Here is a 14,040-nt window from a genome sequence, read left to right on the forward strand (position 1 = left end):
TACAAGGAACAATCATAGCCAGAATTTTGTTAAAAGCAGACCAAAGGTCAAAGTCTGGTCAATTGTGATAGAAATGCTGTAACTTTAGGCTTAGGCCTACTCATTAAAATTAACAGAGAGCCCACTACCTGTATATTGCAACCCAAAACTTAGACATGTCAAGATTTCTGAAACATGTAATATGTATTTCAAATGCAAAATAGTATTTTGTAATTTTTATTTTATTGGGTTGAAGGAAATGGCTCTGTATTTTGTATCAAAATACTTTATTGGTGTGTATTTTTGTATTTTAAAAATACTGCAAAATACTATGTGAAAAACACTAAAAAAAGTTACTACTTGATGAATAATTGGTAATTAGGCAACAATGGTTAATGTTTATCGCAATCAGCTAATGTGAGAACAGCTTTGTGTTCAACGACATTCACAGCTTTTCAGTGACGGCCTTTGCTTAAGCATCAGCTCTGGTCTGAAGTATAAGTATAAGTATAAATACTCTTTTGATCCTGTGAGGGAAATTTGGTCTCTGCATTTATCCCAATCTGTGAATTAGTGAAATACACTCAGCACACAGTGAGGTACCCACTAATCACGGGCGCAGTAAGCTGCCTGCAACAACAGCGGCTCAGGGGAGCAGTGAGGGGTTAGGTGCCTTGCTCAAGGGCACTTCAGCCGCGTGCCTACTGATCGGGGTTTGAACCGCAACCCTCCGGTCACAAGTCCGGCGCTTAACCAGTAGGCCACGGCTGCCCTGAAGCACTGGTGTGAAGTCGTACGCAAGTAAAGATGAGCAAGGTTACCTGTGCAAGTTCACATAAGGACACCGACAAAGGCAACAATGTCCTTTTGTATCCAAGCCAATTAACAGAAAAAATGTCAGATATCTCAATGAACCACAATGACATCAATAGATGGTAAGGTGTTGAGTGTGTTTGAATTCCCTTCCTTGTAGCATCCTTTTCTGCATTGCACAGTGGGGAGAAGTTCACCTTGTTTAATTAAATAACAATTATATTTCCTTATTAGCTGCATACTTGAGGTTGGAGATATTAAGGCAAGTCAAGTTTCTCACATACTGGAAGTTCAAGATATACAGCCTTATGATTTTCTTATTCAGTTCTACACTGGACTTGAATTACGAAATTCGGCACAGATACACAATTATGATTTTGGCCTATTGATTATAATGTGGTTAATTGTAAGTATAAGTATATTTTAATCTCTGCATTTATCCCAATCCGTGAATTAGTGAAACACTCAGCACACAGTGAGGTGAAGCACACACTAATCCCGGCGCAGTGAGCTGCCTGCAACAACAGCAGCGCTTGGGTAGCAATGAAGGGTCGGGGTTCGAATCGGCAACCCTCCGGTTACAAGTCCGAAGCGCTAACCAGTATAGCCTAGGCCACGGCTGCCGAATTGAAAGCTCTGTCGGTCAAATTCAATATCAAAATGTTTTACTTTGGCCTTTTATGGGGTATGTATTGGCAGGCAGCCCTGGTAACTTACCGTTGTCGTTGACACACCTGCTCGCTTGACTGCCACTGCAAAGTAGCCTGCATTGGCATTCTCCATGCGTGTAGCCTGCGTGTCAGATAACCCTGACGTTTCTTGTATTGTCGTGCTGGCTGTCGGAATGATCAGCACTACAAATAAGTTCGCTAAAATATTGGTGGGGACAATTTTGTCATCTTAAAATTTTGATTAGGACTAGTCCTTAGCGTCCCACCCTAAATCTACGCCCATGGAAGGATCTGACATTCCATCCGAAATCCATTCCATTGATACTACATTCTATCCTTGTCTTCAAAGATCTTACAGCGGTCTAGAATCTTTGGTTGTCTCTAATCAAGATGAAATTACCTCCGTTTGTTTATATTGTAGTAGTGTGCAAGTGAGGCGGTGGCTTTCATCGACTCAGTAAGAAAACGGCAGTAGCCTAACAAGAAAGAAAGAAAAAAACAGTGTGGTCGAATATTCAGTGGACCTACAACGTAGTATACACACTATAGCCTAGTTATCCTCACTTCTTTTAAGTTAGGAGGTTAGCGTTATCAGGGTTGCTATGGTGACTGGCACTAACGCATTTTTTTTATTCCTCCAGTTGGTGGCGATGATCAGGAGGCTGTTGCTGTAACGTTAACTTATGGGAGGATCATAACACCACTTTACAACAGTGTAGATATAACCTACCACATTTGTCAAAATACAGACAGAATTTTGCTTGCAGAATCTTAGCGAATCACTGATGCCAGCATGGTAGCAAAAACAAGAAGACAGAATGCAAAGGATCAAACGCCACAAAGCAATGGCAAAGATCGGAGTCCGTTTGTGTCGCCTTCACATGCCACTGGAAAAAGTAGACGCTCAGGAAAGGATGGGAAAGGCAGTGCTGGCTTTAATTTGCTTCAGTACAAAGGCGGAATGTTTCCAGGATTCCCTTTCATCAGAAACAAAACGGGCCTGGGTCCATCAGCTTTCATGAAAATTGGAATCACCCTGGTCCTTGGTAAATGATTTTAGCTATCAGCTAACTAACGTTAGCTAGCTAGATAGCTGCTAGCAAACACTTCATTCAAAACGCAAAGGAAGCACTAGTTAGCATAGAATGTTGCGTTAGCTTTGTTGGATGACATGGCATGTAACGTTACAGCCAGAATCAGAATGGACTAACGTTAACTTTGTCGTTGAGAGGCGGCATGTAAGAGTTAACGTTAGCTAAATGTAACGTTATCAGTATTAACATTAAGTCAACTCCATAGTTAACTGATAACTCATGTTGGGGTTAAAGTAAGTTAATAATAACATTATCGTAACAATCTAAAGTTTACTCTGACGTTAACGTTAGCTGGATATTCCTGATTTAAGTTGATCATTGAGCATTTAACATTTCCTGACACTGTTACGTTACAAATTGCAAATCTTGCAGCAAGATGCACACCCCAACGTCACCCAATTAATAGCATTGTTTGTGGTTTTTTTTAGCTATTGTCGCCGGATTCATTCACTGGTAAGTATCTCTCTAAAGTCAACTTGCTAACCTCTAGCAATCGAAACAGTGATTTTGTTGATTATGTAAAAGTAAACATTACCTCATGTGTTAAGTAGCTAACGGACATTAGAATGTATTGTATTAATCTCATATCTTTTAGGTATCATCTGACACATCTTTTTGAGAATGATAGACACTTTTCACATCTGTCTGCTCTGGAGAAGGAAATGGCATTTAGGACCGAAATGGTAATATCTCTCAGGTCGCTTCTTATTTGAATGCTTTCAACATCCTAGATAAATTTCAGTCAGGTTTTAGAAAACTTCATAGCACCGAATCTGTTCTACTTAAGGTGCAAAATTATATTCTTTGCTCAGTAGATAATGGTTCTTGTGCCCTCTTAGCACTTATTCACCTTAGTGCTGCTTTTGATACCATTGACCATAGCATCCTGTTAAAACGTCTGGAGGTTGAAGTTGGTCTGCAAGGGGTGGTGTTGAAATGGTTCACATCATATCTAAATGATAGAACAATCTCTGTAAGATTAGGTAATTGCTCTTCGTCCATTGCTCCTATCAAGTGTGGTGTCCCTCAGGGTTCCATTTTAGTCCCTCTGCTATTCTCCATATATATGCTGCCTCTTGCCTCCATTTTTAACAAACATAACATTCAATATCACTGCTATGCTGATGACTCAATTTTATCTGGCATTAACAGCCGAAAGTTCCTGCACCTTGGAAAGCCTGTTTAACTGCCTTAATGACATAAAGAGTTGGATGGCTGCAAATTTCTTACAATTAAATGAAAAGAAAACAGAGACAATTATTTTTGGTCCACTCAGCTCTGTCCCTAAGATAAGAAATGCACTTGGGCCACTGGCTGTAAATTGCCACAGTGAGGTCAGAAATCTAGGTGTTTTCCTAGATTCCTCTTTGAATTTCAATAAGCAAGTCAGTAGTGTGGTTAAGGGAAGCTTTTTTCAACTAAGACAAATAGCTAAATTAAAGCCCTGGCTGTGGTGCCATAGCCACCTTCCTTGTTTTTCACCGTCGTAGGACTGTCGTCATCCTGTTAAGCCCGCCTTACGACTCTCTAACAAAATAGAGCGCTGTGATTGGATGACGTCCACGGCGTCAGCCAATAGAAATTCCTATGGTTTGCTACTAGACGTACAGGCTGAGCAAATTAATTTGCCGCCGCTAGGGTGCGTCTAGATTTCTAGGCTACTGGCTCTCATATACTAACTTAGAAACTGTAATTCATGCTTTTGTTACATCTAGGCTGGACTATTGTAACTCTCTGTATTTAGGTCTGAACCAATCTACCCTTGCTAGACTTCAATTAGTCCAAAATGCAGCAGCTAGGCTTCTTACTGGAACAAAGAAACATATGCACATAAGTCCTGTGCTGGCCCAACTCCATTGGTTACCTGTAGAAATTAAGTCCTGTCCCACCATCAGTAGTTTTTAAAGACCCATCTATTTTCTTTGGCCTATAATGTCCATTAATTTCTCCCCTTGTTTGTTTTTTTTGAATTTTTTTTTGAAATTTTTTTATTTAATCTTATTTCTATTTATTTTCTGCATTATATTAACTGGCATCTAACTTTACTGTACATCTTTCTCTAGGCCTATAGTAGTAGTAGTTTCAGTAACCATATGTTTATTTTTATCTACAATCATAATCTGTTTATTATTATTATTATTATTATTATTATTATTATTATTATTTTGTATTTTCATTTATTAATTTTTGTTTTTTGTCATTTATGTCATTATTTTTGTGTTTATTACTGTTTATTTAATTTCTGAGCACCTTGGGTCAATAACATTGCGTTTAAGTGTGCTATATAAATAAATATGACTTGACTATGACTTGACTAATATGCACCATATACTGAATATGCATAACCTGCTTTTTTATTCCACCTCTTGAATGCATGTGTGACAATAATTCGTAATGTAGCTTTGTACATTTTTTTTTTGAATCCAGGGCCTGTACTATTCGTACTATAAGACTATTATTGAGGCACCCACCTTCCTGAATGGCCTGTACATGATTATGAATGACCGCCTTACTGAATATCCGTTGATTATAAACACCCTCAAAAGATTCAATTTGTACCCAGAGGTGAGATGTGTGGATATTTTTTTTATGTGTTATATAATCATGCATATTCTTGGGGCAGTGTAAGGAATATGCATGTTATTACACTGTCAACATCTTTATATCTTTTTCCATGATAGGTGCTCTTAGCTTTCTGGTACAGAACATATACAGGGATCATGGATTTTTTTGGCATTCCAACAAAGATGTGTTGGTCCATCAACAGAGGAGAAGGACTTGACGCAGTGGAAAGTTGTGAAGGTACAACTTAATGCTTCTATTCACTTCAGTAGTCAGAACATGTGTAGCTATATGTATCTTCCATCTGTTTTTAGTCTGTCAGTTATAGTCACAGATTTCCAAATAGAAACAGATAGAGGAACAGTGAACCTAAAAGGCATTTCTTATCTTGACTTTTGAAGATTAGTTGTAGTTAAGATTTGTTTGTATTTTTCAGGAATGGGGGATCCTGCTTCCTTTTATGTCACTTTTGTCTTCCTTGTAAACGGTGCAATGATGAGTCTTTTCTTCATCTATGGGACATATCTGAGGTAGATTTAACCTTTCATTTTGATATCAAGCCAGCCTGTGTATCAGGTCATTTTCCTAATTTAGATGTAGCTTTCTGCTTACACAGCCCTCTTTTCCTTGGCCCTCCTTCCTTTATGTCTCTCCCATGTCCTTACATTGCAGCGGTAGCCGAATAGGTGGTGTTGTGACAGTGTTATGCTTCTTCTTTAACCATGGAGAGGTAAGGAGGTAACACTAGTTAAGGTCTAAAGTGTATGTTGTATTGCTTCCTGCCTGTGTGTGTTGTGGTGTCTGATTTTTTGTGGTGAATTTCAGAGCACCCGTGTCATGTGGACTCCTCCACTGAGGGAGAGCTTCTCTTACCCTTTCCTTGTCCTTCAAATGCTGCTGCTCACTCACATCCTCAGGTAACAGGGATACAAGCTAAAACTATTTGGTGGTGCATACACATTGCCAAACAAATGGTGCGTGTGTGTGTGTAATTCAATGTTTGCTGAATACCTTTGTCTATGTATGTACTATATTGTTATGAACTACATGTAATGTTTAAACTACTACAAAAACAGTGGATTTGAGTCATAAAGATGTCATGCTTAAAGGTGCAGTCAGCGATTGTTTGTTTTGTTATATTCAGCAAACATCTCCTCACGATTTGCTAGCTGCCCATCCTTTGAGTACATTTTAAAAAAAAAGGTCTCTGTAGGCAGCCCAGGCTCAAACACAAAAGACCTGTGTGGAGTTTCTCTGAGAATACTGAAGGGAGGGGTGAGCTACCTCTCTTGTGTGTTTTGTTTGGTCCTTGGTTAAAATACAATATACGTTGTTTTGGACAAAAGTGTCTGCTAAGAAATTTAAATATAAACATAAACAAGCACAACGTCATGCGCAATCAAGACTGCACGTCGTCTGTCTGCACCTTTAATGAAAGTGAGGATACATCTCTGCTGTAATTCACAGTGGTCTCTTCTCTTGTCTTGCATATAGAGCACGAAAACCAAGCACATTAGTTATGGTGGCTCTGGGCATCTCCAATGTGCTCTTCATGCTGCCCTGGCAGTTTGCCCAGTTTGTGTTACTGACTCAGGTGAGGAACTGAGGGGTGAGCGTTTGTAGTGCTCAGATCAAAGGGGTCAAAATCCAGACATGTAAAGAATATTGCTTTACTGACCCATTACATTACTACATCCTTTGCAACTTTACTTATCTGTTGGTGGTTTCAAACTTGTGGGAATCCTTTGCAAACAATCACACTGCTTTTGTTAATTGCTTGTAATGTAGACATGCAAAATAGTCTCTCTTATTTTTATGCTCAAATTCATTTGCTTTTTGCCTAGGTGGCTTCCTTATTTGCGTCATACATTCTTGGATATCTGACTCCTTCAAAGATGCAGTCCCTGTTGGTCACACACATGGTAATTTGATTTGTCTATGTGCACCCACATCATGATGCTCGGGTGGATGTGTCACTTGGCACCATCAGACCTGTCAGTGAGTAAGTGGTGTGTTTGTGAAGGGCCAGTGTGAATATTGTGAGCAGGGTTGTGAAGGGTGCCTTCTGCCAATATGCAGGCTGTGATGGAGGGTGCTGCTTTCTGAATGTGTCACAGCGCCGCTAATCTCTGAAGACGCACAGCCTTACTGGTGTGAAATCCAATTGCTCTAAGCCATGCCTATTCTCCTAAGCTGTTAAGTAGTGAGCGAGCCAATGGCTTGATGCTTTTGTGTAGCTTTGGCTAAAAATTGACTATCCAGTCTTCTGAAAGCTCAGTATTATAACACCATGGGCATATTTTATAGATTGCATAGTCTGTTTGTGGTGTGAGTCATGAATAAGGCCACGGGTCCTTTGAGATGATGCATGTTTGTTTCTCAGATCTCCCTGGGGGTGTGCTTTGTTCTGATGTTTGGGAACGCCATGCTGTTGACCTCCTTCTATGCCTCCTCGCTGGTCTCCATCTGTGTAAGTCGGTCTGATTCAGCTCTCCATTAAAAAAGTGGTCACAATGCTGGCTAGCACTGTTCAGGTTGCTCACTGTCTGTGTTGCTTACTGTCTTGTCTCCTAACAGGTCATAGTAGCGATGAGGGAGAAGTTTGCAGAGCTCTTCCAAACCAAACTCGTCTCGTGGGTAAGGATAGCTCAGGCATGATGGCCCAAGTGATGAATGCTTGATCAGACAGCACAGCAGGCACTTTTGCGAGAGGCAGTGAGCGTTTTGAGCACTGCTCATGCACCCGCGCCTCACGATTTTGCAGCTCTCTGAACTCCTCCATGAGCCTGATGTCATTTCCCACTGTGCAAATCACAGTTAGGGCTGCTGATTCAGCAGTTGCCTAGCAACCACAACAAAACACAGATCAAAAAAGAACTAAACACACTGTTTTGCCAAATTAAGCCCACCACATACGGCCGGCGATGTGAATGCGATGAATTCTGTTAATCGCTTCACTACAGACAGTACTGGCGACGCGATCACCCATCGATTCAGTGGAGATACACTGACCAGACAGCTGTTTTCTATTATGACGTATCAAAATCACCCCCGAAAAATAGAAAGGGGCAGATTAGAGTGATGCAACGGTGACGGTTGCCCCGTCACTCCACTTGCTGTGTGTGTCTCCCCATTCACTTCAATACATTCTATTCAATGTTGCCGGTCGCCTGCCACAAGTTGCCGTCGTGTCGCCGGCCGTGTGTGTAGGCCTTTATAGTCCAGACGACAAGTGTCATTCAACAAAATAAATATTTTTGTCTGCCAGGGATCAACAGAGCTCAGCAGAGCTCAACACAAAATTCGAAAAGGCATAGGCGTTATGTAGTCTGACTGATTGGATAGCAACTTAAAACTCTACATCCTGGAGGATGTTAGGTTTCATTTCGTTTCACGGTGAGATCAGAAAATGTAAATGTTTGAAATTGTAAACAAATATTTAACTACGGTTTATTGTCACACAAGTTATCATACAATCTATTCTATGTTTTGCTATTGTAGGACTATGAAAACAGCAACATCTGTCGACAGTACTTTTTTTTTTTTGTCCAGTGGCATTTGTCATTTGGCTATACATTGGTTTTAAGAGTCTAATGCATGTGACTTAACGGTCCAACTGATGTCTGTGCTCATTACAGATCATGCAAGGTCTTGCCTGGGTTGTTTCAACAGTCATTCTGAAGTCTCTGCTGTCAGCCATTTTTGGTGCCTCAGATGATGTAAGTGCATCAGTGAACTGGAATGAAATATTTATTAATTTTCCATTTCATCTCTGCAACTCTGAGGGTAATTGCTGCTGATTACTTGGTCTTTTGTAATATCTCCAAGGCTCACATCAGTAGCTTGATCAAGTCCAAGTTTACTAACTACAAGGACTTTGACACCATGATGTACACATGTGCAGCCGAGTTTGACTTCATGGAAATTGAGGTGGGTGGTGAAATGACTTTGTGCTTTTCAGACAATGGTGCATACTTTTTATATTTAGTTGCATTTATTAAAGCATGTGCCTTTGGATTATCTATCTTTACTCTTGTGTAAACACCAGCATACCTAGTCTTCTTTTCTCTTGCATGTTTCAGACTCCTCTTCGATACATCAAGACACTCCTCCTCCCACTTAATATGCTGATTGTGGCTATCATAGCTGGAAGGGTGAGACCTCGAAGTTTATACTTGCAAGAGTATATATGATTTGATGGAAGAATAGCTTTGGTTTGAAGGTTTGGTTGATGTCTTTCTACAACTTGGTATACAGACTGTCCAGGATGCCTTAAAGATGCTGAGAGAATATGAGGGAGTATCGGTCAAGGAGGAGCTGGCTGAAGATGACTCTGACGAGTAAGAATCTATTAGTATTTACACGGGTCATGGAATTTCTGGAATATCATGGAATGTTGGAAAGTCTATTCCAGACATGGATAGTCATGGAATTTGATCATTTTTGGGGCAAAGTCATGGAATATCAGGGATTTTTGAAGCACTTTACCTGTCAAAATACAAATATTTCCACACAGAATTTGTGTATTAGCTTTACTGTTGCTTGAGTAGACCAACTTTGAACGCTACGCGGCTGCTCTGGAATTATTAATCGCTATATTGTACCATTCATTACATAGTACTGGTAAGTCATGGACATTTTGTTGTTGTTTTTTTGTCAGGGAAAGTCAGGGAAAAGTGATGGAATTTTACCTCTGACTTAGAGTAGGAACCCTGTATTTATAATTCTTACAAGAAAGAGCTCCCTGCTTGTGAATAAGAATTGTCTCACCATTTGTTTTTTCTCTCACCAGACCTCAAGTGTCTGCAAGAGGAGAGGTAAGTGAAGCAACCGGAAGGTCTGACTCATTTCACGTTTGAGTTGTTGGCCTCTCTTTACGTCTCCTTTTCATTTCCTGTGTTGATGTTAGCTCAGATAACAGTAGTTCAGGGTCCTTCAATTGATTGTGGCTCAGGGACCACCATTCTAAGAAAGCAACTCAAGGCAGCTGCTGAATGGAAAAAAAAAATTGTGATTTCTCACAGCGAGACTACATTTTTTGAACCCACGATCACAGTCCACCTGCAATGCCTTCTGCGACCACCAGGGGCAGTAGTTGAAGGTTTCTCACAACTCTCTTCCCCTCTCTCTCTCTCTCTCTCTCTCTCTGTTAGCTGGTGTACCATGCGCTGCAGCTGGTGGCCTTTGCGGTGCTGGCTACGCTCATCATGCGCCTGAAGCTCTTCCTGACGCCTCACATGTGCATCATGGCCTCTCTCATCTGCTCCAGACAGGTCAGTCCGTCCGCTCTCCACCACCACCACTCGTTCACTCACTTTTTCATTCCTTCCCCCCCAAAAATTCGATCTGTTCTTGGAGCGAGTGTGTGTCAGGCTGGCTAACCTGTGTGTGTTTTCCGTGTTTGGTTTGCCTCAGCTGTTTGGCTGGGTAGGGGAGAGGTTTAAACTTCAGATGGTGGCCTTTGCCATCATCTCCATCATGGCAGTGCAAGGGGCTGCCAACCTGCAGGGCCAGTGGGGCATCATGGGAGAGTTCAGCAATCTCCCTCAAGAAGAGCTGCTGGACTGGGTCTCTTCCAATACCGGACCAAGTGGGTTGATTTCCATTCCTGCATCTGACCTGCATCTGATCTGAGTAGAACATGATTTACCTTTAGCTTTCCGTGTGTAAACACATGCTGTTGTTTGTTTCTCTTGGGTGTGTGTAGATGATGTGTTTGCTGGTGCTATGCCCACCATGGCCAGTGTTAAGCTGTCGACCGGCCGGCCCATTGTGAATCATCCCCACTATGAAGACGCAGGGCTGAGGTGAGTGCTCTAGTGCAGGCATAGGCCAAAGGACTCCGCTTGCCATTGTTTAGGACAGCCTTTTAGATCAGTCTCCAGGCTTGCTTCAATAGGTTCACTTTTATTCAGTGACATTTATTTTATACATTTATTTCTATGACAAGGCACTTCAGTGAGTCTCAGGTCGAAACTCCTTACAGAAGGACCGAACTCCCTTTTAAGGAAGAAAGCTTGAGCACAAATCATTTGTTGCATTATATCCATTGTGTCCATCTAGTTTTAATATCAGGCACAGTTCAGGGTGGTTTATTTTTGTACTGCATTACTTAGTTCTTACCCCCAGGGCACGAACCAAGCAGGTGTACTCCATGTACAGCCGTAAGCCGGCCGAGGAGGTGAAGGCCAACCTGATGAAGCTGCAGGTGGACTATTTTGTGCTGGAGGACTCCTGGTGCACCCGGCGCTCGCGGTGAGTGTCCCTCTCTCTGTCCACCCCTCCCCACTGCTTGCTGTCCTGCAATTCTCTTGAGCTTCTCACTGGCTTATTGTTTTGCACTCATACACAGAGAGCCTCCCCGAACAAGATATCGTGGCACCAAAGCCTTAGGCCAATATCCCAGGTATATGAATGTGTGTAGATAAGCTTCTGATATTATGGTAAACTTAAACTTAAAATGTAGTCTAGGAGCCCAGTTTCTGTTCATTGAGAGAAACAGACCATTGTAAATGAGTGAAGTGGATGGGCCAGATCTCTCTTATCTGATGTGTTTGTAAGAGTTAGTAGGCAGTAGTGGTCTGTGTCTGTTGCGTGGGCTGAGCTGGGTGCTAAGAACACCTTAGATGACTCCACACATTAGTTTGGTTCCACGCAAACTGACAAACTGATCACCTCAATGCAAGCAAACCGGAAGGGACGAGTTAGCACAGTCCTTGATGATAATAAATAATGTTAGTTGCCACCCTTGTCAACGTTAACTTTGCAAACTTATTGTTTAGGCTACTTACTATAGACTACATATGACCAATGAACTCCCTTACTAAATCGACTGCATTTACAAAGGCAAAGTAAAACATAAATATATCGCGACTCTAGGGGGTGCTCTAAAGTCGCCAAAAATACCTGAAACTGATTAACTTGAAAGGGAACTATGCAGGTTTTTTTTTTAGCTTAACTTAACAGCTTCAGAGTCAACCAACGAGAATGGTTATATGACTTTCTGGGGTGAATGGTGGCCGTCTCGCTTCCCCCTAGTGTCTGTGAGCTGAAAAACCAGCCTTGCAACTTTGACTGAAAGACAAAGTCTCGCGGTGTAACAAATTGCTTTACTGCACTGCACACATACATGCCAGGCACCGGCTAGAACAAAGTAGCGATAGAGTTTCTCAGTCATTCGTCATGGCAGAGCCAGCGAAAAGAAGCAGAAAGCAAGTAAACCGTTGTCGGAGGAACAGGGAAAGAGGAAACTGCAGACTGACCGATTGAGGAGTGTTGTAAAATATAAGCTTATACTCTGAAGCTGTAGGGGGAGCTCTGCAGAGAAACCTGCAAGCAAAAAGAGAGAAAACCGCAAAGAAATTGCCAAAACTGCATATGGGGGCCAGTTTTATGCATTTTGGATACAAGCATCTGTGTAATGAAGAAATGTCAAACTATTGTTGTAAGCTCATACATAGGCAGCAGGATGTGGTGTCTCTCTGAACCCCTTTGTGGTGGTGATGTGTTGCCGTTTAGGCCTGGCTGCAGCATGCCTGAGATCTGGGACTTGGAGGACCCCCAAAACGCTGGCAAGGTGCCGCTCTGCTCCATCATGGGCCGAGACACTCGTCCACACTTCACCACCGTCTTTCAAAACAGCATTTACAAAGTGTTACGAGTTCCCAAAAGCAGCCAAAGATAGTAGATATCAATGGGGCAGGCCCGATCGTAAAGGAGCTTTTAGTGCTTTGGTACAGCATGTGTATATATGAATATTTTTTAGATCTGTGAGTTTTCACCAGGAACTGCTCTGTGATGGGGCATGTTTTAAATACTTTGCTGGTGGTTATATGTATTATGATGCTGCCTGAAAACCAGATGGCATATTTAAAATGTGAGGATGCTTTTATTTGATTTTTCTCAGAGATTTATTTTATTATTCATGTTGCTGCTCTTTTTCATTTATGCTCAGTGTAGTTTACTTGTAACCTAATAGTATTTCAATAGAAGCACCCATCAAATGGACTGTTTCTGTGTCACCCAGAGTATTGTTACAGATATGGAGGCATCTCCATTATAAAGTAATACTTATTTGAGTGTTAACATCTGCAAGCATTTCTCATCTCATTAAATTTACACAACTTACACCACAGGATTATTGTCATTGCATTTTGTGTCTGTTAGACTATTAAAGAATATATTGTTTTCCAATTCAGTATTTTGGTTCCATGCTGAGAATTATTTCCTTTTATACATTTTTTTTAAATTATATTTTTGAAATATGATTTTTGTGATTTCATGTCGTGTTCTTCAGCCTGTGACTTTTCTCCTCAAAATGTTATTTTACAGTCAGTGTTGAGCTCTGCTTTGATCTTCACTGCTCATGTTCAGTTACAGACATAAGAAGTGGCCAGTGCATGTTTGTCTTCCATGTCAGTTATCTCAAACATTGTCTAAATCCAAGAGGAACTCCCCTCAGTGAACCCTGAACAAGCAAAAGCACCATCCAATACAAACGGCCTATTTGTGTGTGTGTGTGTGTTTACTTTTTCACTTTATTTCAGACAAAGGGACTAGTGAGGAATGCCACTAGCAGTGGCGTCATTACAGGGTCATAGCAGAGATGCATAGATGGGGGTTTGGTGTTGCCTGGCATACAGGGCTTTTCAGTAATCATTTGTTTTTGCACCTTATGGATGCCAATATGGTTCGATGTAATGTTTAGCACTGTGAGGTTGGGACTGTTGTGGAGAGCCACAGAGCCAAATTTAATGGTTTTTATAAATAATTCTGTTACAAAATGTGTTGACCTTCGTATTTTATACGAGTCCTTGTAGATTTCATTGAATAAAATGATTGCTTTTCTGATGTTGCGAGTCTTGCCAACTTTTTTAAAAATTTGTATTATTGAGGGCCAAGCTGTGTTCCCTTATTTCAGT

The 14,040-nt window shown here is 41.2% G+C and overlaps 1 protein-coding gene across 4 annotated transcripts; it reads left to right on the forward strand.

The window, feature by feature from the left end:
* The first annotated feature begins 1,824 nt into the window (after positions 1 to 1,824).
* Positions 1,825 to 13,969, forward strand: dpy19l1l (dpy-19-like 1, like (H. sapiens)). Of its 4 annotated transcripts, none has more exons than XM_048261471.1 (24): positions 1,825 to 1,920; positions 2,105 to 2,509; positions 2,986 to 3,010; positions 3,153 to 3,240; positions 4,985 to 5,122; positions 5,239 to 5,359; positions 5,556 to 5,649; positions 5,792 to 5,849; positions 5,945 to 6,036; positions 6,614 to 6,713; positions 6,964 to 7,041; positions 7,503 to 7,589; positions 7,697 to 7,756; positions 8,758 to 8,838; positions 8,948 to 9,049; positions 9,202 to 9,273; positions 9,377 to 9,459; positions 9,912 to 9,936; positions 10,273 to 10,392; positions 10,535 to 10,709; positions 10,827 to 10,926; positions 11,249 to 11,374; positions 11,472 to 11,525; positions 12,638 to 13,969. In XM_048261471.1, exons 2-24 carry the CDS (start codon positions 2,257 to 2,259, stop codon positions 12,801 to 12,803), a joined length of 2,298 nt encoding a protein of 765 aa, XP_048117428.1. In that variant the 5' UTR covers positions 1,825 to 1,920; positions 2,105 to 2,256; the 3' UTR covers positions 12,804 to 13,969. The 4 variants fall into 4 exon arrangements, with proteins under 4 accessions (XP_048117428.1, XP_048117427.1, XP_048117426.1 ...); XM_048261470.1 differs by having other exon boundaries at positions 1,858 to 1,994; XM_048261469.1 differs by having other exon boundaries at positions 1,858 to 2,509.
* The last annotated feature ends 71 nt before the right edge of the window (positions 13,970 to 14,040 follow it).

Source organism: Alosa alosa, chromosome 13, assembly GCF_017589495.1.
Source record: "Alosa alosa isolate M-15738 ecotype Scorff River chromosome 13, AALO_Geno_1.1, whole genome shotgun sequence".
Classification (NCBI taxonomy): Eukaryota; Metazoa; Chordata; class Actinopteri; order Clupeiformes; family Clupeidae; genus Alosa; species Alosa alosa.